This window comes from Mustelus asterias, chromosome 1, assembly GCF_964213995.1.
Source record: "Mustelus asterias chromosome 1, sMusAst1.hap1.1, whole genome shotgun sequence".
NCBI lineage: Eukaryota > Metazoa > Chordata > Chondrichthyes > Carcharhiniformes > Triakidae > Mustelus > Mustelus asterias.
The window spans coordinates 199,504,381-199,519,358 of NC_135801.1; the positions used below are offsets into that span (position 1 = coordinate 199,504,381).

The 14,978-nt window shown below is 47.3% G+C and overlaps 1 protein-coding gene across 1 annotated transcript in view; it reads left to right on the forward strand.

The window, feature by feature from the left end:
* Positions 1 to 14,978, forward strand: part of LOC144480912 (uncharacterized) — a 97,796-nt gene that overhangs the window by 9,747 nt on the left and 73,071 nt on the right. Inside the window, exons 3-4 of the mRNA XM_078200560.1 lie at positions 500 to 574; positions 13,443 to 13,517. Of these exons, the coding sequence (XP_078056686.1) occupies positions 500 to 574; positions 13,443 to 13,517 (150 nt within the window). The remainder of the gene's footprint in view (positions 1 to 499; positions 575 to 13,442; positions 13,518 to 14,978) is intronic.

Genomic DNA, 14,978 nt, shown 5'->3' on the forward strand with positions numbered 1-14,978 from the left:
TTGACAGACCTGCCATCCCAGGAATCAGCCTTTGCTGTTTTCCCTCTATAGCAAGAACATCCTTCCTCAGATAAGGACACCAAACCTGCACACAATATACCAGGTGTGGCCTCAACAATGCCCGATACAATTGCAGCAAAACATCCCTAACCCAATACTCGAATCCTCTTGCTATGAAGGCTAACTTACCATTTGCCTTCTTTACTGCCTGCAGTACCTGCGCACATTAAGCTGAAACATAAATTCATACTTTATTCCTATCACAAAAATGAAAATATAAATGTCTTAAAATTATATCTATTTGCAAGCATCAACAAACACTGGAAGATACAAATCACCACCGACAAATAATGGCAGAGACAGGGAGATGCAGGGAGATGCTAACTGATAGACAATGTTATTCTGCTAATCACAGCCTGGCTTGTAAACTGAGTGTTCCAGAGCATAAGCATAAAGTCTCGCATCTTTTGAGGATGTTTCTATTCTTTCGTTTCCACAGCTGCATCACTTGTTGGAACAGTAACTGCTACAGTTATCACAACACATCTTCAACAAAGTGTTGGAGAGACTTCAGGTAAGAAATTTCCATCAGTAAACCTTTTCAGTTTAATCACATTGAATAAATCATTTCATGTTCACTGTCTCTATATAATGGGCAGTGATCTCCTGGCTCCCCAGAGTCAGATTTGAGGGGTATCTCAAAGATGCGCTGGGCAACCTCTCTTCAAAGATCCAGGTAAGGGTTTACCCGGCAATTGACCAGAAGGGGTAACTTGCTCTGGACAATTGCTCTTTGCTGGGTACCATCTGACAAAGCAATTTAAATCGCTAACTTCAATGGTTCTGCCAGTCTCAGACTCAGTGACTCTGATAGAGTTTGAAGGGAAAAATACACTTCTAACATCACAGTAACTATTTTAAATACACAGACCAAGCCCTGCTCAGGACACCAGGGCAGCACAGTGGCACAGAGCTTTGCACTGCTGCCTCACAGTGCCGGGGACCCGGGTTCAATTCCCGGCTTGGCTCATTGTCTGTGCGGAGTCTGCATGTTCTCCCTGTGATTGCGTGTTTCCTCCGGGCGTTCCGGTTTCCTCCCACAGTCTGAAAGACGTGCTGGTTAAGGTGCATTGGCCATGCTAAATTCTCCCTCGGTGTACCCGAACAGGCGCCGGAGTGTGGCGACTCGGGGATTTTCACAGTAACTTCATTGCAGTGCTAATGTAAGCCTGCTTGTGACTAATAAAATGTGGTTGACTCAACTGCCCTCTGAAGTGACCGAGGAAGCTACTCAATTGTATCAATCAGAATCAAACAGCACAGGAGAGGCCCATCGATCTGCACCCACACATTAAAAACACCTGACCTCCCACCCAATCCCATCTGCCAGCACTTGGCCTGCAGCCTTGAACGTGCCCAGTGATGATCCAGATAGTTTTTAAAGGATGTGAGGCAACCCGCCTCCACCACCCTCCCAGACAGCGCATTCCAGACTCTCACCAACCCCGGGTAAAAATGTTTTTCCTCACATCCCCCCTAAACCTCCTGCCCCTCACCTTGAACCTATATTCCCTCGTGAATGACTCTTCAACTAAGGGAACAGCTGCTCCTTATTTACTCTGTCCACGACTTCCCTGCTTTTGTAATCTGCCTCGATTGATAAAGGCCAGAATTTCTCAGATGCCTCTTTCACCATCCTACTAACATACCCTTCCGCTTTCAGAGATCTATGGGCAAAACACCAAGGTCTCTTTGTTTCCACAGAACTTCCTAGTGTCCTACCATTCATTGAATACTCAGTTGTCAAATTACTCCTTCCAGCGTGCATCACCTCACACTTTTCAGGGTTAAATTCCATCTGCCACTTTGCTACAATCACTACTCGGTCAAGTAATAAGAATGAAACCAGATGGACTACCTTGCATCGACCTCGGTACCGGAAAAGACAACAGCAAAATGGCTACTCTGGAAATACTAGATCCATTGGTGGTTTTTGGACTCTGGTCTGGTGCCTACAAATTGAAGGATAGATGATGTAACTAGGCCGGTCAGCTTAACGTCTGTAGTAGGGAAAATGCTGGAATCCATTATTAAAGAGGAGATAGCAGGGCATCTGGATAGAAATGGTTCGATCAATCAGACGCAGCATGGATTCATGAGGGGAAAGTCGTGCTTGACGAACATGTTGGATTTTTATGAAGATGTGACTAGGGCGGTTGATGGAGGAGAACCGGTGGATGCGGTGTTTTTGGATTTCCAAAAGGCGTTTGATAAGGTGCCCCATAAAAGGCTGCTGAAGAAGATTAGGGCACACGGAGTTGGGGGTAGTGTGTTAAAGTGGATTGGGGACTGGCTATCCGACAGGAAGCAAAGAGTCGGAATAAATGGGTGTTTTTCCGGTTGGAGGAAGGTAACTAGTGGCGTGCCGCAGGGATCGGTACTCGGGCCGCAACTGTTTACCATTTATATAGATGATCTGGAGGAGGGGACGGAGTGTAGGGTAACGAAGTTTGCAGACGACACAAAGATAAGTGGAAAAGTGAATCGTGTGGAGGACGGAGAAGATCTGCAGAGAGATTTGGACAGGCTGAGTGAGTGGGCGAGGATATGGCAAATGGAGTATAACGTTGAGAAATGCGAGGTTATACACTTTGGAGGAAATAATAACAAATGGGATTACTATCTCAATGGAAACAAATTAAAACATGCTACCGTGCAAAGGGACCTGGGGGTCCTTGTGCATGAGACGCAAAAGCCCAGTCTGCAGGTACAACAGGTGATCAAGAAGGCAAATGGGATGTTGGCCTATATTGCGAGGGGGATAGAATATAAAAGCAGGGATGTCTTGATGCACCTGTACAGGGCATTGGTGAGGCCGCAGCTGGAATACTGTGTGCAGTATTGGTCCCCTTATATGAGGAAAGATATATTGGCATTGGAGGGAGTGCAGAGAAGGTTCACCAGGTTGATACCGGAGATGAGGGGTTTGGATTATGAGGAGAGGCTGAGGAGATTGGGTTTGTACTCGTTGGAGTTTAGAAGGATGAGGGGGGATCTTATGGAGACTTATAAGATAATGCGGGGGCTGGATAGGGTGGAGGCGGAGAGATTCTTTCCACTTAGTAAGGAAGTTAAAACTAGAGGACACAGCCTCAAAATAAAGGGGGGTCGGTTTAAGACAGAGTTGAGGAGGAACTTCTTCTCCCAGAGGGTGGTGAATCTCTGGAATTCTCTGCCCACTGAGGTGGTGGAGGCTACCTCGCTGAATATGTTTAAAGCGCGGATGGATGGATTCCTGATCGGTAAGGGAATTAAGGGTTATGGGGATCAGGCGGGTAAGTGGTACTGATCCACGTCAGATCAGCCATGATCTTATTGAATGGCGGGGCAGGCTCGAGGGGCTAGATGGCCTACTCCTGCTCCTATTTCTTATGTTCTTATGTTCTTATGTACAGAGAAGAACAAAGAAAAGTACAGCACAGGAACAGGCCCTTTAGCCCTCCAAGATCATGATGCCTCCCTAAACTAAAACCCTATGCACTTACAGAGTCCGTACCTTTCCTTTCCCATCCTATTCATGTATTCATCTAGTTGCCCCATTAATGCTGCTATCATTCCTGCTCCCACCACCTCCCCGGGCAGTGCGTTCCAGGCACTCACCACCCTGTGTGGGGCAGCACAATGGCACAGTCATTAGCACTGCTGCCTCACAGTGCCAGGGACCAGGATTCGATTCCCGGCTTGGGCCACTGTCTGTGTGGAGTTTGCATGTTCTCTTTGTGTCTGCGTGGGTTTCCTCTGGATGCTCCGGTTTCCTCCCACAGTCTGAAAGACGTGCTGGTTAGGTGCATTGGCGATGCTAAATTCTTCCTCAGTGTACCCACTGGAGTGTGGTGCATGCGGGATTTTCAAAGCAACTTCATGGCAGTGTGAATGTAAGCCTACTTGTGACACTAATAAATAAACTTAAACTTTTGAAATAAATTTCTGTTTGCCTCACACATCTTCTCTAAACACTTCCCCACGCACCTTAAACCTATTTCCCCTCGTACTTGACTTTTCTACCCTCGGAAAGAGTATCTGACTACCCACTCTGTCCATGTCATAATCTTGTAAAACTCTATCAGGTCGCCCCTCAAACTCCGTCGTTCCAGTAAGAACAAACTGAGTTTATCCAACCTCTCCTCACAGCTAATACCCTCCAGACCAGGCAACATTCTGGTAAACCTCTTCTGTACCCTCTCCAAAGCATCCACATCCAGCTGCAGCATGACCTGCCTATTTTTATACTCAATGTCCCGGCCGATACAAGTATGTTTTCTTAACTACCTTATCCACCTGCATTTCCACTTTCAGTGATTGGTGGGCATGCACGCCCAGATCTCTCTGCCTGTCAATACTCCTGAGGGTTCTACCTTTTACTGTACATTGGACCTTCCAAAATATATTATCTCACACTTGTCCGGATTAAATTCCATGTGCCATTTCTACGTCCAAGTTTCCAACCAGTCTATATCTTGCTGTATCCTCTGACAATCCTCTTCACTATCCGCAACTCCACCAATTTTTGGGTTGTCTGCGAGCCTACTAATGAGACCAGCTACATTTTCTCCAAATCATTTATATATACTACGAACAACAAAAGTCCCAAAACTGACCCCTGTGGAACACCGTAAGCCTGGTATTGAAAAAGGGAGGTTGAGAGCAAATAGGGAACTATAGACCAGTGAGCCTAATGTCGGTACTGGGGAAGTTGCTGGAGTCCATGATCAAGGATTTCATAACTCAGTATTTGGAAGGCAGTGGTATAATCAGACAAGTCAACATGGATTTCCAGACAGGAAATCATGCGTAATAAATCTAGTTGAATTCTTTGAGGAAGTAATTTGGAGAGTTGACCAAGGTGAACTGGTGGATGTGGTTTATTTAGACTTTCAGAAGGCTTTCGTCAAGGTCTCACATGACAGACTATGATGTAAAGTTAAAGCGTAGGGGACTGCGGGTCGTGTCTTAAGATTGCTTCCTATCTGCTAACCAGCCTTCGATCAAAGAGTTGGCAGTCAATGACTAGTGGGGTTCCACAGGGATCTGTGCTAGGACCCCAACTGTACACATTACATAGTAAAGATTTGGAAGAGGGAACTGAATGTATCATCTCCACATTTGTAGATGATACAAAGTTGTGTGGGAGGGTGAGCTGTGAGGAGGATGCAGAGATGCTTCAGCGTAATATGTACAGGCTGAGTGTGTGGGCCTCTACTTGGCTGATGTAGTATAATGTGGATAAATGTGAAGATTTCCACTTTGGTAGCAATAATAGGAAGACAGATTATTACTTAAATGGGTGTAAATTGAGAGAGTTGGATACTCAGCGAGACCTTGGTGTCCCCGTACTTCAGTCGCTGAAAGTAAGCACATAGGTACAGCAGGCAATAAAGAAGGCATTTATTAAGGGTGTAATAACTGAGCATTTGAAAAGCGGTGACAGGTTTGGTCCAAATCAGCATGGATTCACTGAAGGGAAATCGTGCTCGACAAATCTTCTGGAATTTTTTTGAGGATTCCACTTTGGTGGAATACTTGGCAAATGCAATACAATGTGGATAAATGTGAGCTCATCCACTTTAGTGGCAAAAACAGGAAGGAAGATTATGATCTGAATGGTGGCAGTTTAGGAAAATGGGAAGTGCAACATGACCTGGGTGTGATGATGGAAAAGTCGCTCAATATTGGCACTTAGGTACAGCAGGCGGTGAGGAAAGCTAATGGCATGCTGGCCTTCATAGCAAGACGATTTGAGTAAGGATGTCTTGCTGCAGTTATACAGAGCCTTGGTGAGGCCACACCTTGAGTATTGTGTGCAGTTTTGGTCTCCGAGTCTGAGGAAAGACATTCTTGTTATTGAGGGAGTCCAGCAAAGGTTCACCCGACTGATTCCTCGAATGGCCAGTAGAGTGGACAAGAGTGAACCAGTGGATGTTGTGTGTCTGGACTTTCAAAAGGCTTTTGACAAGGTCCCACACAAGAGATTAGTGAGCAAAATCAAAGCTGTTGCATTTGGGGGGAATCTATTGATGTGGACAGAGAACTGGTTGGCAGACAGAAAGCAGAGAGTGGGAATAAACAGGTCCTTTTCAGAGTGGCAGGCAGTGACCGCAGGGTTCTGTGCTGGAACCCCAGCTATTCACAATATACATTAATGATTTGGATGAAGCAATTGAATCCAATATCTCCAAATTTGCAGATGATAGTAAGCTGGGTGGCAGAGTGTGCTGTGAGGAGGATGCTAAGATGCTGCAGGGTGACTTGGACAGGCTGGCTGAGTGGGCAAATACTTGGCAAATGCAATATAATGTGGATAAATATGAGTTTATCCACCTTGGTGGAAAAAACAGGAAGGAAGATTATGATCTGAATGATGGCAGTTTAGGAAAATGGGAAGTGCAACATGACCTGGGTGTGATGATGGAACAGTCACTCAATATTGGCACTTCGGTACAGCAGGCGGTGAGGAAAGCTAATGGCATGCTGGCCTTCATAGCAAGATGATTTGAGTAAGGATGTCTTGCTGCAGTTATACAGGGCCTTGGTGAGGCCACACCTTGAGTATTGTGTGCAGTTTTGGTCTCCTAGTCTGAGGAAAGACATTCTTGTTATTGAGGGAATCCAGCGAAGGTTCACCAGACTGATTCCTAGAATGGCAGGACTGACCTATGAAGAGAGATTTTATCGACTGGACTTGTACTCACTGGAATTTAGAAGAATGAGAGGGGATCTCACAGAAATGTATAAAATCCTGATGGGACTGGACAGGCTGGATGGAGGAAGAATGTTCCCGATGTTGGGGAAGTCCAGAGCTAGGGTTCACAGTCTAAGAATAAGGGCCTTTCAGGACTGAGATGAGGAAAAACAAATGTGGGTCCATTATAGGTGGAGACTGGAGAATATTTATTGGAAATTCTATGAGGACTAACAAAGCAAGAGGATACACAATGAGTGGTAGAATGCTCGGAAGTACAGAGGGACTTTGGGGTGCATGTCCAAAATTCCAGCAGGACAGGTAGGTATGGTGGTTGAGCAGCCATGTGGATACTTTATTAAGTCATGGAAGATAAGAGCAGAGAGGTTATGATGGAGCTGCAAAAAGTACTTGTTCAGCAACAGCTGGAGCACCTTGTGATTGCACTGGGAAAGGTGCAGAGGAGATTGACCATGATGTTTCCTGCGGTGTTTGAGCCATGAAGAGAGGGTGGTTAGGCTGGGGTTGTTTTCCTTGCAGCAGAGAAGGCTGAGGCGGGGGCGGCTGGGATGTGATTGAGGCGTACAAAATTATGAGGGGCATGGATAGAAGAAAGTCTTCCCCTCAGTAGAGGTGTCAATAACCAGAGGCAGCAGATTTAAGGTTAAGGGCAAGAAATTTAGAGGGAGCTTGAGGAACCTTTTCACCCAGTGGTGGGAATCTGGAACTCACTGCCTGAAAGGGTGGTAAAGGCAGGAACCCTCACAAGATTTAAGAAGCATTTAGATGAGCATGTGAAATGGCATAGCATATAAGGCTACAGACCAAGTGTTGGAAAATGGGATTACAATCGATAGGGGCTTGATGGGTGGTACAGGCGCAATGGGCAGAGAGCCTCTTTCTGTGCTGTAAAACTCAGACTCTGTGACAGCAAATTTGAAAATAAATAAATAAGTAATTCTTTGAGAATGTAACTAACAGAATTGACCAAGGAGAACCAGTGGATGTGGTTTATTTAGACTTCCAGAAGCTTTCAACAAGATGTCACATAATAGGTTATGATGCAAAGTTAAAGCACATGGGATGCAGGTAATGTCTTGAGATGGATAGAAAACTGATTGGCAGATAGGAAGCAAAGAGTTGGAATGAATGGGTCTTTTTCTGATTGGCAGTCAGTGACTAGTAGGTTACACAGGGATCTGTGCTTGGACCCCAACTGTTCACATTTTATATCAGTGTTGAAAGAGGGAGCTAAATGTATTATCTCCAGGTTGCAGATGATACAAAGTTGAGTGGGAGGGTGAGCTGTGAGGAGGATGCAGTGATGCTTCAGCGTGATTTGGACAGATGCAGTATAATGTGGATGAATGTGAGGTTATCCACTTTGGTAGCAATAATAGGAAGATAGATTATTACTTGAATGGTTGCAAATTGAGAGAGATGGATACTCAACGAGACCTTGGAGTCCTCGTGCATCAGTCGCTGAAAGTAAGCGCGCAGGTACAGCAGGCAGTAAAGAAGGCAAATGGTATGTTGGCCTTCATAGCAAGAGGATTTGAGTATAGGGATAGGGATGTTTTACTGCAATTGTATAGGGCGTTGGTGAGGCTACACCTGGAATATTGGGCCCGAATTTACCAACAATTTGCGCCCATTTTCAGACGCGAAATCGTGGTAAAGTCGGGTGTGAGGACTTTATTGCGATCTGCACCCGCGTCAGAGCAAATCGCGACTTTAGCATGCATTTAAATTGATTTAATTACCTGCCCGCTCAACTCTGCCATCAATTCCCACTTTACCTTCTTCTGTTCCGTTCCGGATCCGCGCTTTTAGCGACCTGCTAAGTAAAAATCTGAAGCCGACGCTGCAGCTTCCGAAGAGTGGAGTCAGAGCTTGCAACAGCTCTCTGACCCAGGTCATCCTCTGGGAGCAGGGGGGTGGGGGGGCGGCAGGGGGGGGGGGGGGGAGGGGTGGTGGAGGAGGGAGGCAAGTCAGATGTATCTCTGCAGTGTGGGGGGGGGAGGAGGAGGCAGGTCAGAGCATCCTCTGGAGCGGGGGGGAGGAGGACGTGGGTCAGAGCATCCTCGGGGGGGGAAGAGGAGGAGGAGGTGGGTCAGATTGTCCTCTTGGGGGGGGGAGAGAAGGAGGTGGGTCAGATGTATCACTGGGGGGGGTGGAGGAGGAGGAGGAGGCGGGTCAGATTGTCCTCTTGGGGGGGGGAGAGAAGGAGGTGGGTCAGATGTATCTCTGCGGGGGGGGGGGGGGGGGGCGAGAGGGCTGACCATTGTCTGGTGGTGGGGGGGAAGCCTGATCGCTCACTGGTGGGGGGGGGGCGGATGGATCTCTGGTGGGGGGGCAGGGGTGTCCGCTGCCACTCTGCGGGCGATCGGTGGGGAGTGATGGGGGCAGGGGTGTCCATTGCCACTCTGCGGGCGATCCCTCCTCCCCACCGGAGGAACGAATCCCTCCTCCTGGAGTGATTCAAGTCAATGATCTTTCATCTGAAACATTAACTCAGTTTCTCTCTCCGTACGTGCTGCCTGAGTATTTCCAGAATTTTCTGTTTTAACTTCCAATGTGCAGCATTTTGCTCTTCTATCTGGAAGTTAGTGACTGTTATGTTCTGTGTCTTGCTATTTGGAGGAATATGGCTCCAAATATTCGCGAATCCTTTTGATGCCTCATCCAAACGTTTTCATGTGTGAGTCTAGACGGTGACCACTGCCAAGCCTTTTATCCAGCACAGCATTGTAACTGAGCTCAACATTGCTCTGTGCGTGTTTTACATGTTTAAAATTAACAGGTTAACGTCACTGGATATTGATCAGAAGCAGGAGTAATTGAATGGTTTTTGTTCGGTTTAGAATAGAGAGACTGAAGCCCTGTCTGGCATCAGCTGGAGCTTGGACTAGGGATCAAATACAGGGATTTTATGATCTCTGCGCCTCATGTAGCAGGCCATTTACTTACTGATTCATACTCAGGCAGCACGTACGGAGAGAGAAACTGAGTTAATGTTTCAGATGAAAGATCATGGACTTGAATCACTCCGGGAGGAGGGATTCGTTCCTCCGGTGGGGAGGAGGGATCACCCGCAGAGTGGCAGCGGCCACCCCTGCCCCCCCACCAGAGATACATCTGACCCGCGTCCTCCTCCTCCCGCCCCCAGAGATACATCTGACGCGCCTCCCTCCTCCTCTCCCCCCGCAAAGATACATCCGCTTTCTGCTTTTTATCCTTTCCCGACACGGGCGTGCTTTTTCAGATTTTCTTCGAACTGCGCATGCGCAGTTCAGAGCTCTGATCATTGCGGCAGCGCTCAGCCCCGCCCACAGCGTGGATCGGACTGGAGCCGGCTGAAAGCGTATGGGCGCGTCTGAACTCCGATTCCAAGGTCGGATCTGTACTCCGCCCAGATTCGGCACTTAGAATCAAAATGGTAAAATCGGGCCCAATGTGTGCAGGTTTGGTGTCCTTCTCTGAGGAAGGATGTCCTTGCTCTAGAGGGAGAACAGCGAAGGTTTATCAGGTTGATTCCTGGGATGGCAGGTCTGTCATATGAGGAGAGACGAAGTCAGTTAGGATTATATTCACTGGAGTTTAAAACTCACAACACCAGGTGAAAGTCCAACAGGTTTATTTGGTATCACGAGCTTTTGGAGCGCTGCTCCTTCATCGGGTGAGTGGAGAGTTGGGTTCACAAACAGGACCTATGTAGATACAGACTCAATTGCAAGATAATGGTTGGAATGTGAGTCGTTACAGGTAATCAAGTCTTTACAGGTACAGACAATGCAAGTGGAAAGAGGGATAATCACAGGTTAAAGAGGTGTGAATTGTCTCAAGCCAGGGCAGTTAGTAGGATTTTGCAAGCCCAGGCAAGTCGTGGGGGTTACGCGTAGTGTGATATGAACCCAAGATCCCGGTTAATGCCGTCCTCATGTGTGCAAACTTGGCTATCAGGTTCTGTTCAGCGATTCTGCGTTGTTGTGTGTCTTAGAGGTCGCCTTGGAGAACGCTTACCCAAAAATCAGAGACTGAATGCCCTGGACTGCTGATGTGTTCCCCGACAGGAAGGGAACACTCTTGCCTGGTGAATGTCGCGCGGTGTCCGTTGATCCGTTGACGTAGCGTCTGCATGGTCTCGCCGATGTACCATACCTCGGGACATCCTTTCCTGCAGCGCATCAGGGAGGCAACATTGGCCGAGTTGCATGCATGTGTACCATGTACCTAGTTGATGGTGTTCTCACGTGAGATGATGGCATCCGTGTCAATGATCCGGCACGTCTTCCAGAGGTTGGCTTGGCAGGGTTGTGTGGTGTCGTGGTCGCTTTCTACTGAAGGCTGGATAATTTGCTGTGAACAATGATCTGTTTGAGATTGCGTGGTTGTTTGAAGGAAAGTAGTCGGCGTGTGGAGATGGCCTTGACGAGATATTCATCTTCATCGATGACATGTTGAAAGTTCCAAAGGAGATGTCATAGTTTCTCTGCTCCAGGGAAGTACTGGATCACAAAGGGTACTCTGTCGGTCATGTCCTGTGTTTGCCTTCTGAGGAGGTCAGTGCGGTTTCTTGCTGTGGCATGTCGGAACTGTTGATCGATGAGTCGAGCACCATATCCCGTTCCTACGTCTTTCAGCATCTGTAGGTGTCTGTTATGTTCCTCCTCATCTGAGCAGATCCTGGAGGGCTTGTCCGTAGGGGATGGTTTCTTTAATATATTTAGGGTGGAAGCTGGAGAAGTGGAGCATCGTGAGGTTATCCATGGGCTTGCGATAGAGTGAAGTCCTTGACGGAGATACATGTGTCCAAGAATGCAACCGATTCTGGAGAGTAGTCTATGGTTGGAGGTCTCCACTGTCTCCCGAAGAGACACAAGGCAAAAATACCTGGCCGTCCCATCCTATCAGGCAATGGGACCCTGTGTGGGAACCTCTCTGGCTACGTCGAGGGCCTCCTGAAAACCATTATAGAAAGAACCCCCAGTTCCTGTCGCGACACTACGTACTTCCTACAGAAACTCAACACCCATGGAGCAATTGAACCACGAACACTCCTCGTCATAATGGATGTCTTGGCACTCTACACCAGCATCTCCCATGACGATGGCATTGCTCCAACAGCCTCAGGACTCAGATGCTGAAAAACACCTTCGTAAGAACGGGATATGGCGCTCAACTCATCGATCGACAGTTCTATTGTGCCACAGCGAAAAACCGCACCCATTTCCTCAGAAGACAAACACGGGACATGACCGACAGAATACACTTCATCGTCCACTACTTTCCCGGAGTGGAGAAATTACAGAATCTTCTTCGAAGCGTTCAACATGCCATCGATGAAGACGAACATCTCACCAAGACCATCTCCACACCCCCACTTCTTGCCTTCAAACAATCGCGCAACCTCAAACAGACCATTGTCCGTAGCAAACTACGCAGCCTTCAGGAGAACAGCGACCACACCACCACACAACCCTGCCACAGCAACTTCTGAAAGACGTGCCGGATCATCAACACGGATACCACCATCACAGGTGAGAACACCATCCACCAGGTACACGGTACATACTCTTGCAACTCGGCCAATGTTTCCTACCTGAAACGCTTCAGGAAAGGATGTCCCGAGGCATGCTACATCGGCGACACCATGCAGACGCTACGACAATGGATGAATGGACACTGCGCGACATTCACCAGGCAGCTGCTGGGGAACACTGCTGTCAAGGGCATTCAGTCTCTGATTTTCGGGTAAGCGTTCTCCAAGGCGACCTCCCAGACACACGACAACGCAAAATCACTGAGCAGAAACTGATAGCCAAGTTTAGCACACATGAGGACGGCCTCAACCGGGATCTTGGGTTCATGTCACACTACCTGTAACCCCCATGACTTGCCTGGGCTTGCAAAATTGAACGAACTGTCCTGGCTGGAGACAATTCACACATCTTTAACCTGTGATTATCCCTCTCTCCAATCGCATTGTCTGTACCTGTAAAGAAATGATTACCTGTAAAGACTCGCATTCCAACCATTATCTTGCAATTGAGTCTGTGTCTATATATGCCTTGTTTGTGAACTGTAGCAGTTACTCACCTGATGAAGGAGCAGCGCGCCAAAAGCTCGCTGTTGTGAGACGTGTTACTCTTCTAAACTCCAGTGAATACAATCCTAACCAACTTAATATCTCATATGACATACCTGCCATCCCAAGAATCAGCCTGGTAAACCTTTGCTGTTCTCCCTCTACAGCAAGGACATGCTTCCTCAGATAAGGACACCAAACCTGCACACAATATTCCAGGTGTGGCCTCATCAATGCCCGATACAATTGCAGCAAAACATCCCTAACCCAATACTCGAATCCTCTTGCTATGAAGGCTAACTTAACATTTGCCTTCTTTACTGCCTGCAGTACCTGCGCACATTAAGCTGAAACATAAATTCATACTTTATTCCTATCACAAAAATGAAAATATAAATGTCTTAAAACTATATCTATTTGCAAGCATCAACAAACACTGGAAGATACAAATCACCACCGACAAATAATGGCAGAGACAGGGAGATGCAGGGAGATGCTAACTGATAGACAATGTTATTCTGCTAATCACAGCCTGGCTTGTAAACTGAGTGTTCCAGAGCATAAGCATAAAGTCGCGCATCTTTTGAGGATGTTTCTATTCTTTCGTTTCCACAGCTGCATCACTTGTTGGAACAGTAACTGCTACAGTTATCACAACACATCTTCAACAAAGTGTTGGAGAGACTTCAGGTAAGAAATTTCCATCAGTAAACCTTTTCAGTTTAATCACATTGAATAAATCATTTCATGTTCACTGTCTCTATATAATGGGCAGTGATCTCCTGGCTCCCCAGAGTCAGATTTGAGGGGTATCTCAAAGCTGCGCTGGGCAACCTCTCTTCAAAGATCCAGGTAAGGGTTTACCCGGCAATTGACCAGAAGGGGTAACTTGCCCTGGACAATTGCTCTTTGCTGGGTACCATCTGACAAAGCAATTTAAATCGCTAACTTCAATGGTTCTGCCAGTCTCAGACTCAGTGACTCTGATAGAGTTTGAAGGGAAAAATACACTTCTAACATCACAGTAACTATTTTAAATACACAGACCAAGCCCTGCTCAGGACACCAGGGCAGCACAGTGGCACAGAGCTTTGCACTGCTGCCTCACAGTGCCGGGGACCCGGGTTCAATTCCCGGCTTGGCTCATTGTCTGTGCGGAGTCTGCATGTTCTCCCTGTGATTGCGTGTTTCCTCCGGGTGCTCTGGTTTCCCCCCACACTCTGAAAGACGTGCTGGTTAAGGTGCATTGGCCATGCTAAATTCTCCCTCGGTGTACCCGAACAGGTGCCGGAGTGTGGCGACTCGGGGATTTTCACAGTAACTTCATTGCAGTGCTCATGTAAGCCTGCTTGTGACTAATAAAATGTGGTTGACTCAACTGCCCTCTGAAGTGACCGAGGAAGCTACTCAATTGTATCAATCAGAATCAAACAGCACAGGAGAGGCCCATCGATCTGCACCCACACATTAAAATCACCTGACCTCCCACCCAATCCCATCTGTCAGCACTTGGCCTGCAGCCTTGAACGTGCCCAGTGATGATCCAGATAGTTTTTAAAGGATGTGAGGCAACCCACCTCCACCACCCTCCCAGACAGCGCATTCCAGACTCTCACCACCCCCGGGTAAAAATGTTTTTCCTCACATCCCCCCTAAACCTCCTGCCCCTCACCTTGAAACTATATTCCCTCGTGAATGACTCTTCAACTAAGGGAACAGCTGCTCCTTATTTACTCTGTCCACGATTCCCTGCTTTTGTAATCTGCCTCGATTGATAAAGGCCAGAATTTCTCAGATGCCTCTTTCACCATCCTACTAACATACCCTTCCGCTTTCAGAGATCTATGGACAAAACGCCAAGGTCTCTTTGTTTCCACAGAACTTCCTAGTGTCCTACCATTCATTGAATACTCAGTTGTCAAATTACTCCTTCCAGCGTGCATCACCTCACACATTTCAGGGTTAAATTCCATCTGCCACTTTGCTACAATCACTACTCGGTCAAGTAATAAGAATGAAACCAGATGGACTACCTTGCATCGACCTCGGTACCGGAAAAGACAACAGCAAAATGGCTACTCTGGAAATACTAGATCCATTGGTGGTTTTTGGACTCTGGTCTGGTTCCTACAAATTGAAGGATAGATGATG